Raw genomic sequence first — 15,329 nt, forward strand, 5'->3', positions numbered from 1 at the left:
CTGCTTCTGCTGCTCTGTGAGAAGTTGGGGTCAGGCACTGGAACTGAGAACAGGGAGTCTGTCTCTCCAGTGCCATCAATGACCCTCTTCTTGAATCTGTTAGATTCATATGTGGCGGGGGGGAGAGGGGAAGGGAAGCAGACCGGGGAAGGCAAAGGATGGGGATAAGGAGTCCAGTAAGAATGGGATTGGAGGAGGTAAAGAGAAACTAATGGGGAGTTGGAGTGACAAGAATGGGATTGCTTAGACAAGAAGAATGGGAGCTAGTGGGGTGGGGACAGCAGACAGGCTGATTGGGCGAGGAGACTGGAACTCAAAGCCGGTGGGGAGTGACCTTAATGTAGTTTTTTTTGGTGTGTCATAGATATATAAACCCAAAATCCACCTCCACAGATTTTATTTATATACAAGCTTTGACATATTTAGACTAAAACAGAACTGAGATCTCAGATTAGAACTAATATGAACAAAAGGACCATTTCCTCAGCTGGTGTAAATCAGTGTCAATATGGAAATGAGACTGTGAAGCAGGGTATTTAGCGGAATGGCATATCCAACCTTACAATCTTTTGAAAGATAGGTATTATGCCAATTTACACCCGCTGAGAAACTGGCCCCAAATACCAGGCCCAACAAAGTCCCTTTGAAAGCTCTTGTGTTACAGTATATCCTCAGGAACGAAGCTCCAAGTGGGAAGTTTGAACGTAGTGAAGTATTCCTGATGGTGAAGAGTATTTTAACAAAAGTTACCTATATGAGTTAAAACCAGTGGTGAGCTGGAGCCAGTTTGCACTGGTTCGCAAGAAACGGTTGTTAAATTTAAAAGCTGGTGTAAAACCAGTTATTAAAGGGGCCGGCGGGTGGGAAAACTCCAGTCCGCAGGCCACATGCAGCCATCAGGACCGTCCTGTTCGGCCTGCCTGAGTTCCCAGCTGGGGAGGCTTCCCCGGTCCCTCCCCAATCCCCCCTCTCTTTGCCAGCGCCAGCGCTCTGGGGAGCTCTGCAGCTCCTGCTGCTTTGAGCAGCATGGTAAGGGGGCCAGGCTGGGGCTGGGAGGAGGGGTTGGATAAGGGGCAGCGAGTGGCTGGAGGGGGCGGAGGTTCTGGGGTGGTGGTGAGGGGATGGGGAACAGGGGGTTGGGTAGGTGTGGGAGTTCGGGGGGTCTGTAGGGGTGGTGGTGGACGGGGTCGGAGCAAACAGGGGACAGGGAGCAGGGAGAGTTGAGTAGGGGGTGGGCTCTGGTGGCTATTTAAAGGGCCGGGGTGGTAGAAGCAGGGGAGCCGTGGGCCCTTTAAATAGCCCCCAGAGCCCAGGGGTACTGCGGGGCTCCAGGGGCTATTTAAAGGGCCTGGGGGTCCAGCTGCCTCTGCCACCCCGGTCCTTTAAATAGCCGCTGGAGCCCTGCCACTTCCCCAGGGCTCCCATGGCTATTTACAGGGCTGGGTTGGTAGAAGCAGTGGAGTCCTGGGCCCATTAAATAGTCCCCAGAGCCCCGGGGTGCTGCTGCTACCCTGGTGTGTGTGTGTGTGGGGGGGCACTTACCTTACAGGGTGGGCTGGGGTTAGCTCTGACTCCCTAAACCACACCCCTTCTTCCCTAGGCCCCGCCCCTTCCAGGGGCCCCAGCTGGCCCCAGCGTACCGGTAAGTCATTGGACTTACTTTCACCTCTGGTCTTGGGAGGAGGGGGTCAGGGGACAAAAAGCAGGGGCAAGGTTGATGGGTTGCAGGTTTTGAGGGGGGCAGTCAGGGGCAGGACTTGGGTTGGGTTGGGGTTGGATGAAGGGGGAGACAGGCACGTGGGGCTTGTACTCACTGTGTGGTTTCCTACCGGGTCTTCTGCGGCACTTCAGCGGTGGGGGGGATCTTCACTCACTCCAGGTGAAGGACCTGCTGCCAAAATGCTGCCAAAAACCTGGAGAGAGTGAAGACCCCTCTGCTGCCAAAGTGCCACCGAGGACCCGGTAGGGAACTGGTTGTTACGATTTTGGGAGCTCATCACTGGTTAAAACTTAGAGTTATGTAATATCTCAGTCTGGACATAGAAGTCACTTGTTCTCCTAAAGAAAGTCCTGAGCTTTTAGATGGTGTCCTGCTAAGTGAATATTAAGATGAAATAAATTGGAAGACATTGCAATTTTTTTAGTTCTTTATTAAACTCTAGCCACCATCATTTATCCTGAGTTTCAGGAAATCCATGAAGAATTAGGAACCTCTATTCCTGGACAACATGGATTATACAAGAACTGAATATCTTAATGAATACCTGTGATTCCAATGACTATGATGGAGACATAGCATTTGAATGAGATAGTTTAATACTCTGAACACATTCCCACGACCCACAGGGTTGGGGGCATCCTGTATTCTTAGCGCACCCAAAACACATTGATTTCAATGGGTGTTTCAGTTGTGCAAGGACCTCAGGTTTCTGCCTACTGAACCTGATCCTGCAGTCATTATTGAGGGAAAACTTCCATTTACAGCAATGGGAATTTTGCCTGAGTAAGGCTTGCAAGATCAGGAACCTCTGTGGAAACCCTGCCAGGAGGTTGTTGCAAACTTTTCGATTTACCAAAATAGAAAACAGTTCAAATTATTTTTCTTTAAAAAATAGCCTGATTTTTGCTTCTAGATTTCTGTTACTAAAAAGGTGCCAAAAGCACACAAGCCTTTGTTAATCCCTTGTAGGCAGTTCTTGGCCACCAGAGACCTAGTGGTGAGAATCACATAAACATAATATTTATTTTCCAAATCATCCAGGGTCTACTTCTTTTGTCCATGTTAGTTTATTAGAAAATATGTAGATTTCCAAATACTTAAAGAGTGTTTGGATTTGGTATTCTCTATTTTTGGTTAGGTAAATTTATGGCCCGGAAAGCTGTGTAGATATGGAAATAGGAAGGTACAGAAGGCTGTTTAGCTGAACATAATACCCATCTTTATAAAATACATTAGAATCTTTTGCAAGGTTTTGTTTATTTATATTGACAAGATATGCAAAATTCTGCTCTTGGTTACATCAGGGTAAATCCAGAGTAACTACAGCTGTGTGTGAATGAGCGAGCAATTTGGCCCAATGTATTAATATTTCATACATGGGGTTTATTATACTAGATCTTTGAATCTCAGAAAGGAAATCGATTGTTGTTCCTTCACTGTTTTTTAAAAAGGGAAGAAAACACATAAACACTCAAATATTACCTTCTAATTTTTAGCACCCTGGTTGTATGTCTCTAAAGCAGGTCCAGAAATGTCAAGAAGACCTAACATCATTCAGAGGCTGGAACCTCTAACGGTGGAGTGTTACTGAGTGAGTGCTGAGTTTGAAGCTGAGTCCTGTTGTGGCGCCCAAGGTTACAGGCTCCTGTCACACTATCAACTTGTGTATTCTGACATCATCATATACATAAAGAGTGTACATCAGTCTAGACATAGGTTATTTTGCAAGGACTGTTGTATTTCAAAATAAAGCAAACATACAATATGATGGTAAAATTAATGGACTAAATCCCCTTTGCACTGAAGTTAATGCCAATGTCCATCCTCCCATTGAGTCTAGGGGAACCATTTGGCCCAATGTCTTGAATGACTTTATAGAGTTGTAGGCCTGGAAGAGACCTCTAGACTAGTCCAATCCCCTGAACTCATGGTAGGACAAAGTATTATCTACACCATCCCTGAGAGGCGTTTGTCTAACCTGCTCTTAAAAGGCTCCAATTATTAGAGATTTCACAACCTCCCTGGGCAATTTATTCTAGTGCTTAACTACCCTGACAGTTAGGAAGTTTTTCCTAATGTCCAACGTAAACCACCCTTGCTGCAATTTAAGCTCATTGCTTCTTGTCCTATCCTCAGAGGTTAAGGAGATTAATTTTTCTCCCTCCTCCTTGCAACAATATTTTATGTACATGCAAACTGTTATCATTTCTCCTCTCAGTCTTCTCTTCTCCAGACTAAACCCAATTTTTTCTATCTTCCCTCATACCTCATGTTTTCTAGACCTTTAATCATTTCTGTTGCTCTTCTCTGAACAGTCTTCAGTTTGTCCACATCCTTTCTGAAATGTGGTGCCCAGAACTGGACACAATACTCCAGTAGAGACCTAATCAGTGTTGAGTAGAGCGGAAGAATTACTGCTCGTGTTTTGCTTACAACACTCCTGCTAATACATCCCAGAATGATGTTTGCTTTTTTTTTGCAACAATCTTACACTGTTGACTCGTATTTAGTTTGTGATCCACTATGTCCCTCAGATCCCTTTCCGCAGTCCTCCTTTCTAGGCAGTCATTTCCCATTTTGTATATGTGCAACTGATTGTTCCTTCATAAGTGGAGTACTTTGTATGTGTCCTTATTTAATTTCATCCTATTTATTTCAGAACATTTCTCCAGTTTGTCCAGATCATTTTGAATTTTAATCCTATCCTCCAAAGCACTTGCATCCCCTCCCAGTTTGGTATCATCTGCAGAGTTTATAAATGCACTTTCTATGCCATTATCTAAATCACTGATGAAGATATTGAACAGAACTGATCCCAGCAAGACCCCACTCCATATGCCCTTCCAGCTTGACCGTGAACCACTGATAACTGGTTTTCCAACCACTTACACACCCAACTTATAGTAGGTTGTATTTATCTAGTTTATTTATGAGAAAGTCATGTGAGATAGTATCAAAAGTCTGAGTAAAGTCAAGATATACCACATCTACCGTGTCCTCCCTATCCATAAGATTTCTTACCCTGTCAAAGAAAGCTATTAAGTTGGTTTGACATGATTTGTTCTTGACAAATCCATGCTGACTGTTATCACTTCATTATCTTCTAGGTGTTTGCAAGCTGATTGCTTTCTAAACTAGTTTTAATTCAGGGCTTGGATTTCACAGCTATTATATTTTTAGTAGCCGATGAAGGACACTGACTCTTCATGTTCCACTGAATATTTTTTCCTCCAAAGAAACTTCGTTGTATTATATATATTGTATTACTATTACTCTATATTTTCTCTCCTTAGGGACCTCTTGGCCTGGTGAGTAATGTCCATTGTTGTAGTTCAGGAAGTTTGATATTCCCTGATAAGCAGTTTTGGCTTTTATGTTTAATATTGTACTTATGTGGACAAAAAGATTTCAAGCATGAAACTACTGAAAACAATGGAAAGGACTTAAAAGAAGAGACGAAATCTAATGCAATCTTAAGTTGCAACTTCCTATTAGTCAATTTCTCCCAAATCACATCTTCAATAATCAGGATGTAAATTAGAGATACATGATGCTCATCCATTTTGTTAGCTCATATTAAGTTTTCCAATAGATTTGTGAGGGGACTAAACAGAACAAAAATGTGACTCAGAAAAGCTGGTTAACTTTTTGAAAGTTAACCTTTAACTGCTACAACCATGAAAATGTTAAATGTTTTCTAATTCTGATGCCCTTGATTCAGGAAAGAACTGAAGCACATGCTGAAAAGCATTGCTATTCAGGAAAGTACTTAAGCATGCACTTTAAATTTAGGTTGATAAAGTTCAGCATGTGCTTGAGATCCCTTCCTGAATTGAGCTACTTTCCTGAATTGGGGCCTATACTTATAGAGAAGAGTTATTTATGTCTCTATACTTATATGTACAGTGTCTATTTACATACTGATAACTGAAGATGTGTTTTGTCAGATTGTCAGCTGCCTTCCCCAGATACAAAGCGACGAATGTGTCTTTGATGTCCGCAAAATACTAAATACTTTAAGTTATACTGTTTATTAAAATAGACAGAGTGTTTTCAATGGAAATATAGTAGAATTCAAATTATAATACTAGTTGGCTTTCTATAGAAACCTTGCCAGCCAATCACAAATTCCTTTGGCTTTTAACACCATTTCTGGTGGGTCACTAGCCTTCTTGAAGATGGGTATCACATTTGAAATCCTTCTTCTGTTGTCAGTGTTCTGGCTTCTGGGAATCAAGCCTATTGTTTCTTTATAGATCCTTGATGGGAGAATATACTCCAGCCTCCCGGTTTGAAACACCTTGCAATCCCTGCTCACTATGGTGTTGAAGGTAGAGGAGTGAAGTTAATGAGCATTTCCTTAAAGGATGTGTTTGGTTCAATGGGTCCAAGATTTCACCCCATAAACAATATGGCTAAGCTATAGTATTTCATCATTGTTTATCTCTGAGATATAAGAGGCAGAAGAAAGGAATAAAGGAAGAAGGACTGACCTAGACAATTTACTGACCTGCTTCTTAATAGTCTGCAATTACTTGGAAGTCCACCTGAGCTTGCCTCCATCCTTAATATCACTCTAGAAATTTGCGCCTTCTTTAGGTTGCCAAACCAACATTTATCTGGCCTGTTACCACATTCCTAATTTGTGCTTTTCAGGGTTTCTTTCTGCACTAGCCTAGATATTTGAAAACTGAGGTGGGAGTAGTCTGAAGACATGGGTGCCTACTGATTATGTTGTCTTCACTGAAGCACCTTTGAGCAAGTAGAATGTGGTGTTGATTTTTAAAGGAAACTTTTTTTTAAAGGAAACTTCCAATATAGCTATGCTGCAAATATGTTGCTAACTTGGAGCTTGTAGCAATCCATGATTGTACAGCTGGGCACCACACAATTACTTTGAATCCCACACCACATTTTCAGAAATGACATAAAATGATGGTTTGGATTAAAGATATAGTTTAGTAATAAATTGATTTGTGAAAGAATGTTCTCAAATACACAATCACAGGCCATTTTTCCCCCGTTTCCTGTCCTTGCAATAAACAACAGAGAAAAGATTGCTTAGGTACTGTCAAAACTGGAGTAACTGGGTGAAATGTAATGGGCTGTGATATACAGAAGCTTAGACTTGATGATCTAATGGTTCCTTCTGGTCTTAAACTCTATGAATCTACTAACCTAAAGGATTCCGTAGACTCTGAGAAACAATTTCTGAGTGGAAAGGGCCATACAGTAAGATCTGTATGGCTATGGATTTCAAATCACATGCTACCAGGGTTATATAACTGCTCTCTTAATCAGGAAAAGGATGCTGATGGAGATCAGAGGCAGCTAACTCTAAATAAAACAGTAACAATGGGTGACCTGCACAGAAACTGATCAAACATTACAACAGAACAAGGTTTAGAGAACCAATTTCCTGACATCTTAAATGACTGCTTCTTGGAACACTTAGTTCCTGAGCACAGAAGAGGTGATGCTATTCTCTGCTTAGTCCTAACATGTAGCATTTAATTCAAGTAAGCATAGTGGAGCTGCTAAATAAAAGTGACTATAGTATAACCAAGTTCAACATTCTTGGAGGAAAAAATCATATTCAACAGTAGCACAAAAAGACACAAAACTTTAGAAAGGGGGATTCAAAGAAAATGAGGAAACTGATTGAAAGCCCTGAAAGTCCAAAGTGAGGAAATTCAACTCCTCAGCTTGAACACGTGCACTACTTAAGCGTGCTAGCCAGGACTGGCGCTAGGGGTTTGAGCGCCCTAGGCACATGGCCATTTCACCGCCTCGCGCTGGTCCCCAGGCTCCACGTCCTGCATGCGGATGGTCAGCTGCTCCCGCAGCTCCGGTGGAGCTGCCGCAGTGGTGCCTGCGGAAGGTCCACCGCAGCCGTGCGAGCAGCCGACCATCCACAGGCAGGACTGCGGCAGCTCCACTGGAGCCACCTGCCGCCCCCTCTGGCAAAATGCCACCCCCTAATAATGCTGGCACCCTAGGCGATTGCCTAAGCCGCCTAAATGCAAGCACCGTCCCTGGTGCTAGCACAGAGCCAGAGAAGGAAGGCAACCAGAAAAGGAAGCAGAAAAGCAAGTAAAAACATAATAAGGCTAAATGGTAAGGTTCAAAAAATTATTCGAGCCAAACAGGGATCCTTCAGCAAATGAAATCCGAATCCTATTAAAGCCAATAGAAAGAAACACAAACTATGGCAGGTAAAATGTAAAGGCTAAAAGGGAATTTGAAGAGCAAATAAAAATAGTTTTAAAAGTAATAAGCTATTAAAGAGGGTAAGGACATTGCAGAAAAAGTAATTTTTTTTTCTTTAGTCCTCACACAAAAGATGCTGGGGAGATATCTACCCCTCTTCAATGACGATAAGGCACTATCATAGACTGGGCTGAGAAAAGAGAAGGTACTGGAACAAATAGATAAATTAAAGGACCACAATGCATCAGGACTGGAAGGGTTATGAAGGAATGAAGCAGCTCAGCTGCTTACAAAAATCTGCAATTTCTCATTAAAATCAGCTACTGCACTGGAGGACCAGAGGACCATACTTGTATTTGAAAGGAGATAAGGGGCACTATAATTTTAGTAGGTTAGCCAGGCATGATTTTATTTTACAGAATCTGTGCTGGATTAGAAGGCTTCAACAGAAAAATTGGTTGAAACAATAATTAAAATGAGAATTATAAATCATGCAAATGAACATGATGTGATAGGGACAAATCAGCACTTATTTATAATAGTGGCTCTTCTTGACATGTGATAGAAAAGTGGTGTGATAAAGGTATATCAGCGGGAGTGTTGGAGAGGCTGATCTTTATTTCCTGATGCCAGTCAGGAGAACTGGATTAAAATGAAAGGTTTCAGAGTAGCAGCTGTGTTAGTCTGTATCCGCAAAAAGAACAGGAGTACTTGTGGCACCTTAGAGACTAACAAATTTATTTGAGCATAAGCTTTCGTGAGCATAAGCTACAGCCCATGAAAGCTTATGCTCAAATAAATTTGTTAGTCTCTAAGGTGCCACTGGATTAAAATATTACCTCATGTGGCCGGGATCAGTATCCACTGATTCCAGTAGTTTCTATTAAAGTGGATTGGGATGTGAACAGAAGAAGTTAAAGAGGTTTCTCTGCATCACTTTCAAAGTGTGTGTGTTCCCATCAGAGTGCTTCATTGCTTAAAAGTCAAAAGGGATATTTTGCAGAGGTTTCGGCCTGTTATATTTTCTCTTCTTTATGGTGCATTTCCCAATAGGAAACCTGTCATTTTGTGTTGCTGACTTTAGCATGCATTCTTGTTTTTCTCTGTTGCATCATAAATATTTTCTTAAGACCCATTGCTTGACACCAGTCCGGGTTATGCTGTGCCACATTGGAATGAGTGTTCTAGTGCTCAGGGCTTCAAGAAGAGACGGAGTCACACATATTTGTGCACAGAAAATTTTAAGACACATGGTGATATTTTAAGAATATGCTCATAGACTATTAAACAAACAACATACTTTCCAGCGCTGCTGCCTGAGAGCACTTCTCTGTTATGTGATATGATTATTTTGAATTCGTTTTTTCCCCTGTGCTGCTACTGCTTGCAGTCTGTACACAGAAACCTAATTTTCCTTGAAGAATATCTGTCCCAAATCTCGTTTTGTACACAGAAAGTATAGTGAAACTCCTCCACAACTAGAGAGAGAGAGTTTCACAGGTCAAACCTATACCATTAATGACAGGAACAAAATTTTGTTCTTCTGTAGCCTCTTCCATTAGAATCTCAATGCCCTTTACAAACATTAATGACTCAGAATGACCCGTCAGAATAACATCTATTATTATTTCTGTTTTCAGATAGGGGACCTGAGCTACACAACGTCTTGCCCCAGCAAGTTTGTCATAGAGCTAGGAATAAAACTCAGATCTCTTGCCTCCCAGACCTGAGCTTTTGCCACAAGGTTGTGGTATGGCCACCCTCGGTTTTGACGAACAACAATGCACAGTCCAGACCCGCAGAGAAGAGGAAAATCCTGGCTGGGAAGTTGCAGGTTTGAAGGCCTGCGAAAGGATTTGTAACCCACCCGCTTCCCCACTACCCTCCCCGCTTTACAACCACACCACTGAGGCATGCACCGAGCCTGCACGCAGCTTGGTGGCACCAGACACCTCCCTTTCCCCCTTGGTGACTCCGCTCCCGGCCCGGCTGCTCCTGCTCCTCCTCCTGCTCCGCAGTTTGCCTCCCTCCGCAGCCGCCGCTGTTTCCAGGCGGTAGCGGAGCGGAGCCGAGCCGATCCCGAAGCTGGCTCAGTGCGCCCGGAGCTGGAGCTGGAGCGCGGGCGGCAGGGCGGGCTAGGTGCGCACCGCGGGCGCCGCTCGGTGTGGCTGGCCCTTCGGGGAGGAGCGTCAGGGGCAGGCTTCCCTCGTCCCCAGCGCCCCCTGCATGGAAGGGGGGCCCGCCGCCGCGCCCGAGCCCTAGGGGGACCCCCAGCTCACGGAGGGGCTGCCCAGAAGTTTGGGAGGCGCTCGGGAAAGTTTGCTCCAGGGGGGCCGCGTGCTGCGGGCCGGGGAGGGAGGCAGGGAGAGGCCCCCCTTCCGCATCCCCAGCGGGTCTCTCCGAAGCGCCCGCGGCAGCATGGCGAGGGGGGCAGGTCGGGAGGAGGCCGCCGGGCCGGCTCGCTGCTCCTCCGGCAGCCGGAACCCCCGCTTCCTCCCCTGCTGGCGTCGGGGCAGCGCTTTCCAGCGGCCCCTCTGGCTCGTTTACATGGCGCTTCTCTGGAGGCTCAGCGCGGCCGAGACGGAGTTTTCCATCTTGGATGAAGCGCAAGTTTTAGCAACTCAGATGAAGAAGCTTGCCACGGAGGAGCTGGGGGTCGTCACTATGCAGGTACCGTTCCCCCTCCGCGCCTCCTCTTCCTTCCCCCTGCCCCTTTCTCCTTCCTTCCTTCCTTCCTTCACTGCCCCCCGTTCTCTTCCCCGTGTGTTGCCTCTGCTCCTCTCTCCCTTCAGCCCTTCTTCTTGGGGTTCTTCCTTCTATCCGGCTCCTCTCCTACTTTTCGTTCCCTCTTCCTCTCGCTCCTCTGCTTCATTCCTGTTTGTTCTTTGCAAACTTCCCTCCCGTTTGTCTCCCCCAACCCCCGGTCGCCTTTCTCCCCCGCGAGCCCCTCACTTCTGCCGCGATTTGCAGGAGCCGGTGAGTCTCTCCCCCAAGCCCGGCGAGGGGATGCTAGCTCTTGGTGGCCACAGTTCCCCCACCAGGCAGCTTTGCCTGACCCCCACCCCCGCCCGAGTCACTAGGGGTTGTTTTTTGTTGCCGTTTGCTGATCAATAATCTCCTGGATCGTTGTGGTTTAGTGCATCGTTGTAAAGTCTTGAAACGTGACTCCCCTGTTCGAGGCTGTTGCCTCGTGGGGCAGGGATACTTCGTATTTTATGAGGGTCTTGAAACTGGCTATTTTGCATATTTTGTCTCTTCGGTTTCAGGGACCTGTGCCCTTTGTGAGGCAGAGAGAAGCTTGATCCTAGATAAATCCCGAGGTGGATTTGATGATTGTTTTAAAACTCAAAAAGCACTTCCTTCTTGCAGTTTTTTTTGTTTATATTCATGACTATATACAATTCCCAAAAACTGACCAACAGAGTGTGTGTGCGCGTATGTATATATACTGAGCTCGTAAATTAAGAACACTGGAACTTTTATTTCACAAGATTCAAAAAGAGGTTTTGAATTGTAAACTTTAGGTTTATTTGTAATACAAACTGTAACTGAAGGTGAATATTTTTAGACTTCAAGTGTAGCAGTATTTAAAGTTGAATTTACCTATTAACTTGTTTTGACCAAGGTCCTTCAGGTCCATATACAATTTTAGTTTTTTCATCTCTTAATATGGTTCTTTCTGATGTCAGTAAATCAAAAAATGTTGTTCCTTCATGGAAGGACAGATTTTTTTTATATATGTGTAATTTACACACAGATGATGATGGGATAGGGAGACCATTCTTTCTGAAGGGAATGTGCAATTTGACAAATGTATTATCTTCCTGCATCTCATTTCCTGATATTGTAATTTCTTTTAGTTCAAGGAGAAGAGAGGTGATTAGGAATTATTTGTATCCCTGCCTTTGTGGTTGCATATTAATGATAGTAAAACTACTATGATTTCTGTAATCACTGGTTGGAATTGCATAGGATGCTCATAACTATGTTACAACAATCAACTACAGCATGCGCACACACACAAAAAGTGAAATCAGATCCCAGATGCATTGCAATCCAAGGTATGGGCAGTACCAAATGCAGTTTTAAAAGCCTCACAAATTGAGGAGGTGACACTTTTATGTGGTCAGCAGGGGTCCCTCCCCAAAATGGCCCTTTATCTTCTCCAAACTGGCTTCATTTTACCACCTTTGAAACACCATTGTGTTAGCTGGCCTCCTAGGGCTGGGGCTTTGTCCAGGAAAATACCAAGCTGGTGTCTTGTCCTTTATAATCAGACCTGTATGTAAATGACTTAACAAGGTAGATAGAAGTAAATTATTAATACAGAGAACATGAAGGAAGTCACTTTTTCTGTCTAGAGATCTACAGGCATATTTACCCTCTGAAAATTATAAATGGTGGAGCTTCTGGTTAATGGAAATTAAATGAGTATGATCATATTTCTCAACTTATTTCTCCAGTGTAAAAAAACAAAACAAAAACAAAAACCTTCTTAAAAAGTGCTGGAAGCTTCAACATGTGTCTTTGGTTTGTTTTTAGGTTTTCTTTTTTAAAGGCAGCACACACAAAACATATGCTCAAAATTATCTTCCATAACGACACCTCATTGTTTTGTAGGTAGGCATAAAATGAACCAGGTTCCTCCACAAGAATTGTAGCTAGTCCTGACTATTGGCTTAGGAAGCAGGCTTGATGCCAGTGTATAGGTATGCAAAATAACACTAAATCTGTGCATTTATTGTTGCTTGAATTGTGTGAGGGCAAAAGCAATTAATACAGTAAGCCAATAGTTCACAGGATAAGCCCTAGATTCTTTAAAATATTTTGACTGTTTTATGTCCCATCAAGCAAATTTGAATGTTCCCCACTTCCTCCATACGTTTCTACAGCTGTCTCAGATTAAAACCTGGTTGAAAAGAAACTTCCCATGATTTTAGAAAGCTTCTCTAATGATCTCTTCCTACAGTTGAACAAAAATCTTTATAAAACTTCAACTCTTTAAATTTAAGCAGTTAGTCCTCAAAAAGGGCTGCATGTAATTAATACAGAATTATTGTCTTTGGTATTTACGTAGTGCTGTTAGTGGGCTATATGGCAGTAGAGCTGTGCCAGTCAACATGTTCCATGTTCTAAACAGCTGTCAATCTGTGGGCAAAAGATTGTTCTGTATTGCACTACATAGTATAATAATGTGATCAGATGGTCCTTATAACTGGAAGGCATTCAGGAACAAATGAGATTTAACCAAGATGGTCAGGGAAGTAACTAACTCCATACTCTGGGTGCCCCTACACCTCTGACTGCCAGAAGCCGGGACTGCATGATGGGGATAGATCACCCAATAATTGCCTTCTTCTCTTCACTCTCTCTGAAGCTTCTGGCGCTGGCCACTGTCAGATGACAGGATACTGGATTAGATGGACTGTTGGTCTGACTCAGTGTGGCTGTTCTTATGGGGTTTTGGAAAAAGAGTGAGGGAGCTTTATGTATCTTAATTGGGAGGCTGCTCTAAGCATAGAGGGTGGCATGGAGGAAGCCCAAAAGCAGGAGTGAGTGAAGGAGACAAAGAAAGTGGCTAGGATTAATGCTTGGGCAGAGTAAAGAGAGTGATTGGGAATGTAGGAGGAGATGAGGGCCGAGTTGTAGAGAACCAGGAAAGTAAAGAGGGGAAACTAATGTAGATACCTAGATACGATTTTGGGCAGCAGCGTTCAGCGTAGACTGGAGTTGAGAGGAGCAAGAGGTTGCAATGCTTAAGGCATGAAACAAATAGGCCAGGTATAGTTTGTGGTCAGGTGGGATGGAGAGAAAGAGGGATGGATTTTTATTTTATGAGAGCGTGAGTGTACATAGATAAAGAAATGGCAGGATTTGACAAGAACCAGAATGTGAAGAAAGGAGAGAGCGCGAGAGGTGTCAGTGGTGACGCCAAGGTCATGAGTTCGGTGATGGGAAGGGTGGAGTTGAGAGGTGGAGAGCAAGAAGGCTTTGAAGGAACAATAAGTTTAGTGGCTGCATCGAGTCTGAGGTGGCAATGAAATACCCAATGAATGTCAGGCTGCAGTGTCAGAGAGGCAGGTGGAAATCTGTAAATAGACTGAAGGCGAGAATCTGGGAAAGGGTCAGAAGAGGAGAAAACTGAAGGTGGGACCACCGGTGGAGCCTCCAGAGGAGACATTAAAGGAGCGTTTGGAGAGGTAAGAGAGGAACCGGGAGAGCACTGAGCCTTAGAAGCCCATGAAAGGGGAGGGTATATATAAAAGTCAAAAGGTTGGCAACATGGCTAGTATTATAAACAAAATCTCTTTGATGCTATATCTACTTCCTCTTAATACATTTTCATCTTAGTGCTGTAATAACTGTATCTCGAATATTGTTAGGAAGAGTCATTGTTTTTATGGACTCTTATGGAAATCCTGTTATATAACATATTTACTTTTTATAGTTTATTTTCTAAAAGCAGCAAAATCCTGCTGGAATGAATGGGAAGCACGCCTCTGTGCATAGGAAGAATAAGACTGATTCTGCATGGATAGATAGTAAGGATGATAGAGAGTTATTGCGACGGCATCATTCTGACAATTGTCTTGGCACTAGTACAACTGTATCTTATTCGTAGACAGCTGACAGGCATCAGTGCAGAAGCTGATTTTTTGTACCAAGTTTTATGTCTTTAAACATAGTTCTATTGTTATAAGTGTGTTGCTTTCAAATTAGCCTTTGAATGTATAGATTAATATACCATAAACAATACTGCAAGTAAAGATATTTGTAAGTGAGGATAACATGGCTGTGTGATTTCCTGCGTGAGGAGCAGCATTCCGTGGGCAGGTGGGATAGCAGATTTACATTTATTATTGAATAAATATGTGGCCCCATTACAAATGTACTTTGTGGAATATTGTATCACAAGTAGTATGTAGAAATATGTTTACCATATGCCTTTGACAGCACTCTGGGCCAATTCTCTGTTGATGTAGTAATATCTAGCTCTTCTATAGCCCTGTCCATTGGTTGATCTCAAAGTGCTTTACAAAGGAGGGGCAACATTTAACCTTTTGTAAATAGTTTCACTGTTTCACCTGTGTAGTTGTTTCCCCCGTTGCTTGCCCAGGGAGAGGAAAAACTTTTTCAAAGAAATGTGATTGTAAACCCACAGTGGGATTCTGGGGCATAGTACCTGAAATTACAATTTACTTACCCACTCACCACACCCCAAACCAGTAGCTAGACTTCAAGTTGACAAAATCCCTCTGATTTTACTGTGAAATTTTTTTTTGGCAATTCTTTCGGATGGCTGGGGCTATTGGGTTCCAGGGAGGTGGGTGTAGAGCAGCAATTACAATATGTTTTGGTAATATAGGTACACCTCTATCTTGATGTAATGCCAAAATCT

General features: G+C 43.4%; 1 protein-coding gene across 3 annotated transcripts in view; it reads left to right on the plus strand.

Annotated features, from left to right (window-relative positions):
- The first annotated feature begins 10,022 nt into the window (after window positions 1-10,022).
- CACHD1 (cache domain containing 1) overlaps window positions 10,023-15,329 on the plus strand; it is a 204,844-nt gene continuing 199,537 nt past the window's right edge. For 2 of the 3 annotated variants that reach the window (XM_032795472.2, XM_032795473.2), the window contains exon 1: window positions 10,023-10,600. In XM_032795472.2, coding sequence (XP_032651363.1) covers window positions 10,349-10,600 — 252 coding nt within the window. In that variant the 5' untranslated portion in view covers window positions 10,023-10,348. The remainder of the gene's footprint in view (window positions 10,601-15,329) is intronic. The other variant, XM_075067673.1, reaches the window with a different exon arrangement.

The sequence above is a fragment of the Chelonoidis abingdonii genome, chromosome 7, assembly GCF_003597395.2.
Source record: "Chelonoidis abingdonii isolate Lonesome George chromosome 7, CheloAbing_2.0, whole genome shotgun sequence".
Classification (NCBI taxonomy): domain Eukaryota; kingdom Metazoa; phylum Chordata; order Testudines; family Testudinidae; genus Chelonoidis; species Chelonoidis abingdonii.